The sequence below is a fragment of the Oryzias latipes genome, chromosome 1 (assembly GCF_002234675.1).
Source record: "Oryzias latipes chromosome 1, ASM223467v1".
NCBI classification, from domain to species: Eukaryota; Metazoa; Chordata; class Actinopteri; order Beloniformes; family Adrianichthyidae; genus Oryzias; species Oryzias latipes.
In genome coordinates, this window is record NC_019859.2 from 8134093 (window position 1) to 8149018 (window position 14926).

The following is a 14926-nucleotide window of genomic DNA, read 5'->3' on the forward strand; positions in this document are numbered from 1 at the left end:
CTGTGGTAGAGAATGTCCCTCGTTCAAGATAGGCGCCACCTTGTGTCAAACCTATGAACTATAATAAAGTTATTCTGTTCTTCTAGTCTCCGTCGCCATGTAATCTTTTATATTGTTTGGGCTAATAACATTACTACTTGATAGGGTCCACATTGCAGCTAGCTGACCCAAAACAGTGCGTAGTAAATTATTTCACAATGACAATAAATAAACAAGACAGATATATCCTCCAAACATTACAGCGTGACTGAAACTGTACTGTTTTACTTTTTAATAGGTTTGCTGCTCACATAAACGTCAGTCTGAAACCTAAATGACATCACAGACGTTAGCATGAATGGTAAAACTGCCAACTCTACTAAAAATATTAACATAGGAAAAAAATTATTTGTGGCACAAATTTTTGGAGGAATACTCAATATCCATAGAAACTACACTACTTTTTTTTTTAAGTTATGCTTTTTTTTATTTCTTAAAAAATTGTTTTTGGGCATCACAAATAATTGCTGTAGTTGTGACATATGCTAGTCATCGAAAATGAGTCTAAATATAGACTTTAAAATACATTTAACAAGATTTTGTGTTTGTAGTTTGTGTCACTTAACATATTTAACACAAGAATATAAAGTCTCCACTCAGAACAAAGAAAAAAAAAATTTGCTTAAGTTGCAAATATTCAAAAGTTAGCTATGCTAGCTTAACTATGCTAATTTAAGATGTTTGTCAACAAAATCCAACACGAAGAAAAATGTTCCCTTGAACTTGGGAAACTGTCCATTTTACTTGGGGTATATGGTCATTTTTATGGACAAAATATGTATTTTTTTAATTAAGCAGAACAACAATGTTTTATTTGTCAAATATTTATTTCTGCTGGTTTAAATAGAGATCGTGAGAAGGGTTAGCAAAAGGCTAGATGTTACAATTACTAAAATTTTTCAAATTTGCATGCATTTCTCTGTTTATACTGCTTGATTTTCAGCTGTGGGTGGGGGACCAATGCCCATCTGAATCTTACCTGCTCATTATATTGATTGATTGATTTTTAGTTGTCCGTTTTCAGCAAAACAAAATGCATAAAGAGGCGACAAAATAAAGTTGAGTTGAATGTTTTCAGGGTTCCACGCAGCTGCAAGCCAAACCGAGCTTGGTTGCCTCTTTTCTGTTGCACATAAACCCACCAACAATAAATCCACTGATAGATATTTAAGGGCACTGAGCTTGTGTTAATACCCCCCCCCCCCCCCCCCCCCCCGAATCCTGGCTGCCCCTCAGGAAACTCCGTGGGGAAGAAAACTGCTGCACCCCCTGACCCCATCCCACATTTTCCATCCCCTGAACACACTTGTAGGATACGAGCTTCTTAGTACAAATGAATGGCAGCACTGTGTGTTTGTGGGGGGGTGAGCAGGAAGGAGGACAGGCTGGGACCCCAGGCCCAAGCGAGCGCTGCACAAAGCCCGACTCAGAGCTGCTGCTGTCACATGCAGGAAAGGTTAAAAATACTCTGTCTGCAGCAGGCGTACAGGACACAGCAGCTGAGGATTTAATACGGACACATGAGCAGAAAGTCAGCTTTATGCCTGCTTTTGGTTAGCTTAGCACTAAAGTGACTCCACTGAAGACTCTTCCTGAAAATCCCCCCCCCCATCAGGAAAAAAAACAGAGGAGACAAAATGATGAACTTTCAGCAAAGATGCAGCTTCTCCTGTTAAAGACCCACTCCAATGAAAATGGTGGTTGATACATCTTCCTGGAGGGAAAATATAAAGAAAATTAAGCTTATAGTTGCATTTTTGATCATTTCTTTATTCAAACCGCTGTGAATCAAAATACGCTGAGCGGAACACAAGCTCTCTGCTCTGCTCCTGTCGGGCATCTGGCTCAAAACTATACAGCTGGACAGCTCCAATACTGCTCGCCACTTTCATTGCACCCGTCATGTTAAGCTGGCGGTTGTGAAGGGCTGTAAGGTTGTAAGCAGGTTATCAGTAACGGGAAGGGGGTATGGGGTTGCTCTGCGTCAACAGTCTGCCAACAACTCAGGTCTGAATTTCTAACAACCTACTGCCATTATGCAGAAACTAGGTCCCAGAAAACGACACAGAGTGCAAAACAAACGTCAAAATCATAACTGAACTGGGCACACTTTTAAAACAGATCAAAAGATGATCAGACTGGAACTTTTATCTCAGAAGCATGTTAGATGGACAAACTCTCTGGGTATGTAACACATTACATGGTTTTGGGCTTATTTGAAGCAAGCAAGTTTATAAAACCTCAAGAATATCTTGGCCAAATATCAACCAATCAAACCTCATTTCTATCCAAAAAAGGACAAAAAAACAATTTGTATAGGAACATGGCCAAAAATGGCTGTTTTAAATCTGAGCATTTGACATTTACCTGTCAACCAAAAGGAAACCGCTCTTCCCCTAACTAAGACTGAGGAATACTTTGGCACCAGCAGCATAAGCTGATTGCATAGGAAGTCATCTAGTGGTTACCTGGTGAACTGACCTGGGAAGACTTAATCCAGCAGTGTAACATGGAGATTTCTGATCAAACAGCTTTTTTAAAATGTATACATGAAAAGAGGATGTTTATAAAAAAAAAAAGGCAGGAAAAAGAGCAAAATAATAGCAAAATTACCACTAGTAAGCTGTCTTACTGTTTACTTGATTACAACTCAAAGACAACTCCACATAAAGATGAAGATATCTTAACTTCTGACCTAAACATTCAACCACGAATCCCAGCTTTTACAAATCTTTCGTTCATCATCTGATTAAATGTTTCAATCCGCTGCTACATCTGCAGCCTTTGACTTGGAATGACCTTAACATTTGATTATTGAAAAAGATGAATTCTGCTGATGATCCAAAGTTACACTACAGTTTTAAGGATCTGCATTTTTTTCTGTCAAGACATAATCCTGCTTTTATGATGATTTATTTAAAACCAGCTCATAAGTAATGCACCTGCACATGTTCATCTCTGAAGATGTGTGTGCACACCATGCAGAAGAAAAGGATCCGTCCAGAGAAGATTCTGGACTGCATCCATGCAGGGAAAACATGATCTCCATGTACTGTGAGTCCCTCTGGAGAAAATGTCAGATTCATCAATAATCAGACTTCAGCATAAACCTTTAAGGAAATTGTCCTGTGTATGTATATATATAAACATATAAAGAGTGTATGTCCCACTTCAATCATCTTCTGATCTATTGTAAAAGCTTTCCCAGTGTTTTTGCCATGGAGTAAGCCCGCCCCCCTTCCCCTCCATGTTACTGAGAGTTCTCTGCTCACACACTCTCCTGCTAGCTTACAGCCCCTCACACTCCAAACTAACATTAGCAGTGCAACAAAAATGGTGAGCAATTTTGGAGCTGTCCAGCTTTCAGCCAGATTCCAGCTCAGAAGAGCAGAGACGTTCACGGATCTATTTGTGTAAAGGTTGGATGCATCGGAATGGAGCGGAGCAGCTTGTGACCCAACCATTGTATTTTCTAAGTAAAAAATAAGATCTGAATGTATCCACCATGAATGGTGTGGAATAAAAACCAAACGCACACATTCACGTCATAAATTCTCCAGGAAAACGTGAAAAGTCTGTGGAGTCTGAAGCATGAAGCAGCTGTTGGAGCCGACCAGAACAGGGACGTTTATATCTCACACCGAGACTATACAGTCGGTGGAGAGCAACTGTGGCAGCTGACGGGACACATGTTGGTCTACACGGAGCGTCCACACCAACAACGTCCAGCCCTTCCCTAATTCTAAGACGGCTCAAGATCAGCTCCAAGGGCAAACAGGAGGACATGAGGAGATCTGTAACTGGAACATAATTAAACAGTTTACTCCTCTAAATGCAGCAAAGGTCTCAAACAGACAGTAAATTGTTTTAATATTTCGGAAGTCTGCGATCAAACTGCCATCCAGAAGAGTGCGATAGTTGGAGAGTTGAATCAGAACAGGAGCAGCTGGAAACACCAATGAACACAGAAACGGATCATTTACTTCCCGATCGATTTTATGCCTTTTAACCAAAATAATCTGTGGTTTTCAACAGTTAACACTATTAATCGCATAAGTAGATCGATTTTTCAAAAGGCATGTATATCCTTCTCTACTTTTCACCAAGAAATGTGTGATGAGAAGCAGACAAATCCTTTCTTCAGCCTCTATATCGATTTCAAAGTTCACAGCTCATAAAAGCCTTAGTCATAAAAACAGACCAATGATGCATCTTTCCCTCCAAAATAAAATCCTTTCAGAAAGACAGATCTGCACCCTTTTGAGTTTCTGACTAATTGCCAGCATGATTACAGTAATCTGCCTGCTTGCATGGCATAATAAACAATTACAGATCATATGTAGACTCATTTCGCTTGAGCTGACCAAAAGCTGGAGGCCTTCTTTTTCCATTTGCACCATTGAAAACCCAACAGCTGAGAAAGTCCCTCAATTGTTGCTGAGCTCATTAAAATGTACTATTGGCCTTAATGATGTTCATTGTCAGACATTTGGAGCAACCTGTAGCGGTGGTGTCCATTTACATTCATAACTAAACCTCAGTAGGGCTTTTTCAGTCATGGGCAAAAGTTTTGAGAATGATTTAAATGTTAGTTTTCACAAAGTTTGCTGCTAAATTGCTTTTAGATCTTTGTTTCAGTTGTTTCTGTGCTGTACTGAAATATAATTAGAAGCACTTCATGCGTTTCAAAGGCTTTTATCGACAATGACATGACATTTATGCAAAGAGTCAGTATTTGCAGTGTTGGCCCTCCTTTTTCAGGACCCCTGCAACTCGACTGGGCCAAATCCTGAATGATGGCAACCCGCTCTTTCATAATCACTTCTTGGAGTTTGTCAGAAGTAGTGGGTTTTTGTTTGTCCCCCTTCCTCTTGAGGATTGACCACAAGTTCTCAATGGGATTAAAATCTGGGGAGTTTCCAGGCCACGGACCCAAAATGTCAACGATTTGGTCACCGAGCCACTTGGTTTGCCTTTCGGCACGGTGCTCCATGGTGCTGGAAAATGCATTGTTAGTCACCAAACTGCTGTTGGATTGTTGGAAGTGGTTGCTGCTGGAGGGTGTTTTGGTACCATTCTTTATTCATGGCTGTGTTTTGGGATAAATGGTGAGTGTGCCCACTCCCTTGGATGAGAAACAACCCCACACATGAATGGTCTCAGGATGCTCTACTGTTGGCAGGACACAGGACTGATGGTAGCGTTAACCTTTTCTCCTCCGGACAAGACTTTTTCCAGACGCCCCAAACAATCAGAACGAGGCTTCATCCTCATCCTCAGCGGTCCATTCACCACACTTTTTGAGAAGATCAATCTGTCCCTGATGGGGGTTTTGTTGAGAAAAGTGGCTTATTTGCTGCTCTTCTTGACACCAGGTCATCTTCCAAATGACTTGGCCTCTCTGTGAGTTCAGATGCACTCACACCCGCATGCTGCCATTCCTGAATAAGCTCTGCACTGGTGGCACTCGATACCGCAGCTGAACCCTCTTTAGGAGACGATCCTGCCACTTGTTGGAGCTTGTTGGACTTTCTTGGAAAGCCGAAAGCCGCCTTAACAAGAATTGAACCTCTTTCCTTGAAGTTCTTAATGATCCATATAGTTGTTGATTTAGGTGATATCTTGCATTAGCCTCACCTGTGAACCCAGTTTTATGCAACGCAACGATGGCTACATGCTTTTCTTTGCAGGTCACCATGGTTCACAATGGACACATCGTAAGCGCTTTGAAAAGCGCAGATAAAACTAATCCGTTATTATTATCATCTGGTCTTTATTTACAAGTGTGCTTTGGAGGGGAAAAAGAAAACCAGTAATATTGGTCTAACTCCTAGTGGTGAAGGTTTTTCTTTTCTTAACCCTTGTGCTATCTTAGATGACCCCACCCTTACTTTGACGTGTTCTCCCTACCATGACAAAGGTGGAAAAATTTCATGTAATCCATGGACACCAGTGAGGATCACAAAACATTGAAGAAAAAAGGTTCAGCGCACTGTCTAGTGGGTCTAGATGACCCAACTCCCTAGGATAGCACAAGGGTTAAATGTGTCGATTCAGGACTCATTGATAATTGTTTCAAAATCGAGTTGTTGCCTCCAGAATTGTAATCAAATCGAAACGCGAGGTGCCAAAAGATTCCCACCCCGATCATTAAAGTTCAGCCTTTTGAAATCGTTCAGCTTCTTTTCAGCTTCCTCTTTTAAGCCTTCTTCAAATGACAAAGCATTTATGCAGAAAGGTCGGTGGAAGTTCACCTCCAGGTGGCGTTATCTTCAACGTGAATCCCAGCAACTGGACTACGACTGATGAAGCATCTTTGATGAGTGGTGAAACATATCAAGTTGCTTTGACTCAACTTCAAGAGGATTTAGCAGAAATATTTATCACCTTCTGTAGAATTCTGTATTACTGTGTTTCCATACCAACTTTCTTTAAGTTACGGAAGAATTTTGCCATAAAGATAAAGCTGCAGAAACACAGGATTACAAGTGGGTGGAGACGTTTTCAGATTCAGTTATTACAGTGTTCCATCAATATATCACAGTTCACTTTTTGCAGTCTGCCTGATTGTTTTTATTGCTAAATTGTATGCTTTTTTTTTTTTAAACGGCGCGTTAAGTAAATCAGTCTAAACCGCGCTAAATCTGCTGTACAGGATGCATTCAGCTCACCAATTCTAAATAAACCTTTGATTTGTTTTCATTCTATTATACAAAACTTACTTTTCTATAAAGATTTTAACTTTGAGAGTTAAACGAGAGAGAAGTGGGAAAATGTTCACGTCTGTCTGAGAAAAGTATATCAAGTATGTAGGGAGGGGTTTCACAGCCTTAAAACATCTGTAACCATACTGTGCAGATTTCACCTATCGCATTTTTTGTCCATAATACCCCCACCCAATCTAAAAAAATGTCTCCTGGAAATGTAAGGCAGAGTTTCCAGACTGGGAAAAAAAAAAAAAAGCGTTATGGTGTAAAAGCGCTGAATGTTAAGGCGTTCAAGCGGCACAATTGTCCAATCGAGTGACCACAGAGACCTTCAGCCTCACTGTCCATCACAGCTTCAATTCTTCAGCAAGCAGCAAGAGCCAGAAAAAAAGAAGGAGCAGAAGAAGAACAAGTTCATCCTTTAACTGTTGTTCACCAACTTCCCAACCGTTATCCCTGCATGACAGGAGAGGAGTTTGAAGATCTGAGGACATCCAATAGTCACATTCGAATACAAATACCAGGCGAGCTAATAGCCCTGACAGAACCACGGACCATAAATCATTTCTGCGGTGCAACATTTATTATGCTAACTGTGTGGAAGCGGTTTCTGTAAACAGTGGTTGCTATGGAAACTGCTTTGAGATGGAGACCCAAAAATCACCGTACATGTTCATCAGCCAGAGAAACGAAAAGAATAAAAAAAACCCTGTAAGGTTGCTATGGACCACAACCTTCACAAGGGGCACCACCGTGAGTAGCACGTGGTTGGGTTGCCTCAAATGTTTCAAGTCGAGGGTAAAAACCAAGACTCGTCTGCAGGAAACGAGAACATTTCCTTTAAAGTGTTTTAAAATAGAACCGAAAAATGTTACTTTCCAGCAGACTTGCTGTGCTTCACCCCCACAAAAGTAGGAGGATAACTTTGATGAGACGCTTCCTCCCCTCAGTGCAAACATGAGCTTTCACCTCTTTCCTCAACTGTCTCCACAGGAAGTTGACGACAGACCCACTACAGTTATGGGAGAGAAGTCTTCCTAAGGTTTTATTGTGGGTGTGACTACTGTAAGCACTGGTTGCTATGGAAAACTAAAGACAGTACTGTCAGATGGAGACCCAACCATCATCTAATGTTCATCTGTTATTTAAAACTACAAAAACTGGATGGTTGCTAAGGACCATCATCTTCAAGGGAACCACCACAATGAATTCAACTTGAATAGCAATCACAAGTGGTTGTTTGAGATCAAAAGTTTTCACTTTCTGCAAACATATATACCCCCCCCCCCTCAAAAAAAAAGGCTTCAAAAGCGGGGTGTGATAAGCAGCTTCCTCCCTTCAGTGCCAGCATGAGCCTCACTTCCTTCCTCTCCAACTGTTTCAACTGCGAGTCAACAGAAGCACGCGGCGCGGACGCTCGTGCCCTGACCCCGCGAGGAGGAGCCTTCAAGTTTAGGGGCTTCAGACAGACATTTCCGTGAGAAAAGGCTACGAAAGCCGCTCTGATCTGAGACTGCGGTGGTTGAGCATCAACAGGTGCACTGACTGAGTGACGGCGCGGAGGGGGACTTACACGAACGCGTGGTAGATGAACGCCCAGGCGCGCGGTCTCTCCAGCACGTTGTACAGGTAGTTCTGAAGCCGCCGGTAGCGCACGTTCCTCCGGCCGCTCTGCGCGCTGTACACGAGCGGCTTCCCCAGCAGGCTGAGCCGCGCCGCCTGCTTCCCCGTCAGGCTGTCCACCCCGCCGGCACCTGCGGCGGAGGGCGACAGGAGGCCGTCCCCGGCGCAGTTTGTCATCTTCCCGGACTCCACATCCCGCGAGCCCTCGCCTCTGTGTCCCGGGGATGTCCTCATCCAGAGCCCGGAGCCGCCCTCGTCTGCGCCGTGGTTCCGGGGCATGGCAGCACCAGAGCCGGCCAGCGCGCGGAGGTCTGCACGAGCATGCGTGTGTCCTCTGAGGGTGTGAGGGAGGTGGGGGGGCGTCCCGTCTTGCGCTGTCCGGGACGAGGAAAGCGCACCTTTTCCGCACGTGCGTCAAACTCCCATTCACCGCAAGTTGCTGCGTGTCCGCGGAGAGCGCGAGGGATGTTTGCCGCCTGTTGCTTCACAGCTGCGCATTCACCAGAGACGCGCATCAGCTTCGCGCGCTCCCGAGACTTGAAGTTTCTGCATCTTCACTCCCACCCGAGCGGCTGCAAAAACAAACAAAAAAAAAATCTAAATTAAAGCTCAAAAGCCAGACAGTCTGCATCATTGATGCACATAAAATGCTCTACGTGCATAAGGGTTCCACTTTGCACCGCGAGGTTTTCTACCCGAACTTCCTTCTTTGCACGCACGTGCATCACAATAAAAGCAAGAAGGTGCAAGCTGTCGCGCGCACCGCTCTGCTGCTGCGGTCTCGACTGAAGAGCGCCCTCTGGCGGCGGACAGAGGGACTCTGCTGTCATTAAGGTTCCAGAGGATTTTGGAAAACAAACTCGGATGTTTCGGGTTTTTATTGAAACTGTAAAGAACAAAACTACAAATACCAACTGCAGAACTTTCTTTATATTTTAACAGGTAATTTAATTTTAAATTAACAAAGAAAAATGGCAAATTGCCGATCTCTGAAGACAAGTTTTTATTTACAAAAAAAAAAAAACCAAGACAATCAGTTCTGTACTGCAAGTCAAAACTGAAAGTAGGTAATCCCCCAAACTCTAAGGTTTTGCTCCTATTTTTCAAATACAATGAAAACAACAAAAAGCCCAAATGCTGAAGCTCAACTTGCTTTGTAAAATGGTGATGCTGTTTTTAACTCTGCACAAAGCAAGGTCCATAAAGACACGGATGACAGAGTCTGGTGTGGATGAACTTGACTGACCTACACCGATTCCTGACCTGACCTGACCTGACCCCGATAGAACACCTTTGGGATGAATTAAAGCAGACTGAGAGGCAGTCCTTCTCCACCAGCATCAGTGTGTGACCACCAATGCACTTTTGGAAGAATGGTCAAAAATTCCTTTGAACACTCCTCTTCCTGGAAGAGTTGAAGCTGTATGAGCTGCAAAAGGTGGACCGACATCACATTAAACTCTATGGGTTAGGAATGGGATGGCACTTCAGTTCATATGGGAGTCATGGCAGGTGAGCCAACACTTTTGGTAATATATATCCTCCATCATGATAAAAATGTCACACGAACATGTAAAAAAAAAAAATCATTGGAGGAGGTTTTTAACTTCTGTGGTTGTGCAAAAATTTAGGGTATAAATCCCACAAGTGTGTCAAGTGTCTTTTTTGTTTGTTAAAACACCATCAAGCAAGTGGAATATTATATCAAAACTAATAAACCCCACAATACTATTAGCAAGAAGTCAGTCAATTTTTTCCAGAAACAAAAATTATTTAAAAATATGTTGACTCAATAGCAAATTCACTAACTTTATTCCATTTTTGTCTACCTAAAAATTTCTAACGTGTCTAATTTAAATCATCAAATCTAATTAAACTGTTGCTGTTTGTCTGAAAATTAAGCTAACAGCTGTCATACACTGATATCAAATGACCCAAAAAAAATGGTAAAAAGCATTTCTGTAGTAAACAGTTAAACGTTTACGTTTAGAATTCAACTGTTACTTTACTTCAAAGAAACTGGGTTAACTGTAAAGAAAATATGATAGTGTTGAACCAAAGACCTGCTTATCATTTCAAAGATGGCGCACGTCTTCGTTACTTACAGACGCGTTGACAATGGCGGCCATTTTTGAACCTCCACAACATCATGCACAGATTAGAAAACGAGGGAGAGAGACATTGACAGTCAATGGAGAGAGAGACTGCGTTTTTTTCCCCCCTTGCTTAGAACTCTATGCATTAATATCAAAACACTGCCATCTAGTGGAGTGGCGGACCTTGACGGGCTTTCTGCTCACAAAACTTTCATAAAACTCCCAATTAATCCAAAATCTGAAGAAGTCCGATTTAAAATCATAAATGTTGTAAAAATAACTTTTAAAATTAAAGTATGGATTTGAAGAAAACAACTGTATTTTTGAACACTGAAACCACTGACTTCTTTTTTTAATTACTTTAATAGTTTTAGAGATGATTTTCATTTCTGGTGTTCTTCTAAATTCTTTAATCTGGTGAAATAAAAATAAAAAAACATTTCTTTTGGGTGTCATTTCACATAAACACATGTTTAGTGTTTATGTATCAATAATCCAAGGGTAGTTCTATAATCATAAAAGTAAATTGTCAAAAACCAAACCACTTTTTATTCATTCATCCATTTTCTTTTCCGTTTTATCCCTTTTGGGGTCACGGGGCTGCTGGAGCCTATCCCGGCCACTTATAGGCGAAGGCAGGGGGGCACCCTGGGCAGGTCGCCAGTCTGTCGCAGGGTAGAATGTCCACAATCACACACCCATTCACACTCACACTCACACCAATGGACAATTTAGAGTTGCCAATTAACCTATGAAGCATGTTTTTGGACGGTGGGAGGAAGCCGGAGAAAACCCACGCATGCACGGGGAGAACATGCAAACTCCACACAGAAAGGTCCCCCGTTGATGTGTTTCACGTCCCCCAGCCGGGACTTGAACCGGGGGCCTTCTCACCGTGAGGCAAGAGCGCTAACCACTGCGCCACCGTGTAAAAAAATACACTTTTTAATGTATTTTATAAAGAGATTTGTTTCTATTTGTAATCATTTGAATACATGAAAAATAATCACTTCACTTCTGTTAAAGACAATGACTGATGAAAACCCTTAGTATTTATGTTTTATTTTATTGTCTTTGTTTTCTTCTCTTTATTTAATGATGTAAAGAATTTGTTTGTTCTCACTGCCCTAACTGTTTTATATTTGTGTCTATATGTTCTCATATTGACATTTTTAGTGTTTACTTTAAAAAAACAGGATTTTTTTTGCCTGTGCATTCACCAAATTTAAGGCCAAAGGAGTCGAGTGCAGACAATTCTAAAACTGAAACTTCTCCCAGTTTAAACTGAACTCCTTTAAAAACAAGCAAATAATGTGAAGTTTGATCAAACCATTAATCAGCTTCTGTTGATTCCAGAGAGCAGAAATATTCATTTCTAGTTCTTAGTTTGGTTTTTCAGCTCACTCTTCTTCTTTTTTTGAGCTTCTTGTTGAAGCAAAAGTACAGATTAAAGGAAAACTGATGGGTTTCTTCCGAGGTTGCGTTTCTGACCCAATCTCCAAAGTTCACAAAGTTTTATTGTGGCCCCTGACTTGCCCGGGCTCCGCTGAGCTTTTCCACGCTGGTCTGGATCCAGCTTTCGTCAGAGGGGGAGGTGACCTCCGCTCCTGCACCGGAGGGAACCAGGAAGCGCCTGGAGGCCCGGCTGGCAGGGCGAGGGTGGTGGAGGATCAGCAGAGATTGCCTGCAGATGTAGCTTCGGGGGCCCCTCTGCTTTTTTAAGGAGAGGAACATAAATCTCCCAAGCCCTCTGCTGCGCCGTATGTGAGGCCAGTCACGGGACCCAGCCGGATCCGCATCCCAGAGTCCTGGAAAAGCAATGAGCACTGAGCTAAGTTTCATCTCTTTTTTCTCATAATGAGCTGATTTTAGTGGACGTTTTTAGATTTTAGGGTTGAAAATGAGAACACCAACAAGCATTTTCTTGTAACAGGTGAGTTCTGCAGCAGGTGATCTTGGTGCGTTCCTTTTTTATGATCTGGTTTGAAACATTAAAAAAAAATGAGAAAAGCAAAGTCAAAGTAAAACCAGCCCTAAAACGGAGTTTTCCAAACAACGTTGGAAGGAAAAAAGATCATCAATGAAGGAAAAACTTGATAAATCTTCATAGAGATTCAGCTGATTCCAGCAGGATAAGGAGGACAATTTCCCAGTGAAACCTTATGGAGAAAAATCTCCCGGTAAAGGTAAGAAACCGTTTCAAAATGTTCCTTTTATTTTCAAAATTTGATGAATTTTAATATTCTTCCAAAGAAACCTCAGCTGCTCCATGATCTCCCAGATTAAACATTTCCTTTTTTGAATAATTCATTGTCCTGGTTGTTTATTTTACAACCAGCAAACACAACCATGAGAGAATCTTTCCTTCTTATGATTTCCTCACACAATGATAATTCCACTGGTTGAAAAGAAAAAGAAAAAGGGGGTGTAAATAATATAAATCTCCTGCGATCATCAGACTCAAGAACTGCAAGGATGCAGATGTTCAGAGTTGTGTTCACACCGGGCTTGTGACGTTCATTAAAGAATGCGCTAAATGCAGGGTCTCAAATGTGCATTTAGCCCATGGCGTTCACACCGGACAAGCAGGGAGGGGGGGGGGGGGCTTCTCACGAGTCTGTCACAATCACACAGCCATGTTCACTCACATTTACACCTAGTAACCACTTGTGAACACCACACCTATTATATGAAGCATGTTTTTGGACAGTGGGAGGAGAAAACCCACACATGCACGGGGAGAACATGCAAACTCCACACAGAAAGGTCACCAGCTTCATTTTAAAATTGAGGTAATTTTGATTTCGAAAGAGGGTGGACGACACATCAGCGCTTCCTCTAAAGTCACAAAAAAAAAACCTGAAATTTTTTTTTAAAAAAACAAGCGAGGAAAGTCTCACTCACCTCCACTGAGGGGACGAAGCTCTGAGGCTCCACTTCCTGTCCGGCCACGTGTTCGCATCCTCACTTCAGCTTCCTTCCAGCTTTAAAAGCGGCTGAAACCCTTTCAGGGTCACGGGGTAGCTGGAGCCAACCCAGCTACTGTTGGGAAAAGGTGGGGTACACCCTAAACAGGTCATCGGTCAATCACACACTTACATGCACACCTACTCTTCAGCGTTCAGGCTCCACACTGGCTCCCAGTTGGGATTTGAACCAGACTCGTCTCACCATTAGGTGAGAGTGCTAACCACTACACCACCATGCAGCCCTTGCATCAGCTTCACATCGCAGAGGTCGAGTGGTCAATCTCTGCCCGCTTTGCCCGCCCATAAGTTGAAGTGTCCTTGAATCCCATGTTGCTCTTGGTGGTTTTCAAGTTGGCGCCACGCAATGAGTTATCTTGCTAGAGACGCTACGCTAGCATTGTCAAAGATACGTAAAGAGCGACGCCATATTGGAAAGGTCTGTAAACAATGAGACACGGCTTAGTAAATACAGTAAAGCCAGCATAAAATGCTCAATTTTGGTCCAATTTTAAAAAGAAAAAAAAACTCATCATAAAAATAAGACCCAGGTCATCAACAGATGGACGGCATACATTATTATATAGAAAACCAAACGCACACCCGATAAGTGGGTGTGATTTTTTAAAATCTACACACACTAAAATTTACACAAACTCCTTGTTTCGTGTTTTAAATGGGTCCATGGGTAGCCGACATCGCCGCAGACCGCTTGCGCCCGTTATACGTGGGCTGGTCGCCGCCTGGGGCGGCGCGATGCGTTGGAGCAGACTGAGAACAGAGAGACGAGGTCATTTCACTCATCCAAGTTTCCTTTAGTCTTTAAATAACAAGACAAGAGAGGGCTTTTTTATCCACACATCCTTTTTTATTTGTAAATAATAAAAATGAACTTTTTTTTAATATATATTTATATATATAAAACATACACATCATTTGAGCCACATCTGTTGTACAAACAAGAAACGTTGCTGTGAACTTTTTTGACTTTTCTCTAATCTTTTTTTGTTTTGTTACAGTGGAGCGCAGAAGTTTGTAAACAATCAGCAATTTTATTTCCTGTTAGTACGGACAAAAAGAAAAGAGAAACTGAAAAAACCGACTTCACCAAACGATGGAAAGAAAACGGCTGTGAAGTGAGACAAAACATGGCCCGTTTGGTTCAAAAGTGAAGCTCACGTGTGCTTGTTCATCAACTTGGTCCAATATTAACGAAAAATCCAGCAAACAGCTGTCGGGTATTTACAGTAAGACTCTGCGTTGACTCCTCGAGTCACTGAACGCCGCGTGGCGTTTTTTCGTACGTGGTCTGTTCCTCCTGCAGGAGGTGCTGTGAGGTCTGCTCAGTAACACTGTACAGTACAGTACTTTTTCCAGACGGTGAAGGAGAGACGTAGGTGTGACCTCGGGATTCGCTTTGAGACATTCAGCACCGGACAGACTGCAGCTGATTTCGGACGGCGTTATGAAAATGGCTTCTCGGTTTAACCTCTTT

At 42.2% G+C, this 14926-nt stretch overlaps 1 protein-coding gene across 6 annotated transcripts in view; it reads right to left on the reverse strand.

The window, feature by feature from the left end:
* Window positions 1–9718, reverse strand: part of LOC101171724 (potassium voltage-gated channel subfamily KQT member 5-like) — a 109362-nt gene extending 99644 nt beyond the window's left edge. Inside the window, exon 1 of one of the 6 annotated variants that reach the window (XM_023955049.1) lies at window positions 8320–9718. In XM_023955049.1, the coding sequence (XP_023810817.1) occupies window positions 8320–8648 (329 nt within the window). In that variant the 5' untranslated portion in view covers window positions 8649–9718. The remainder of the gene's footprint in view (window positions 1–8319) is intronic. The other 5 variants (XM_023955036.1, XM_023955046.1, XM_020712729.2 and 2 more) reach the window with 5 other exon arrangements.
* Window positions 9719–14926: the final 5208 nt, after the last annotated feature.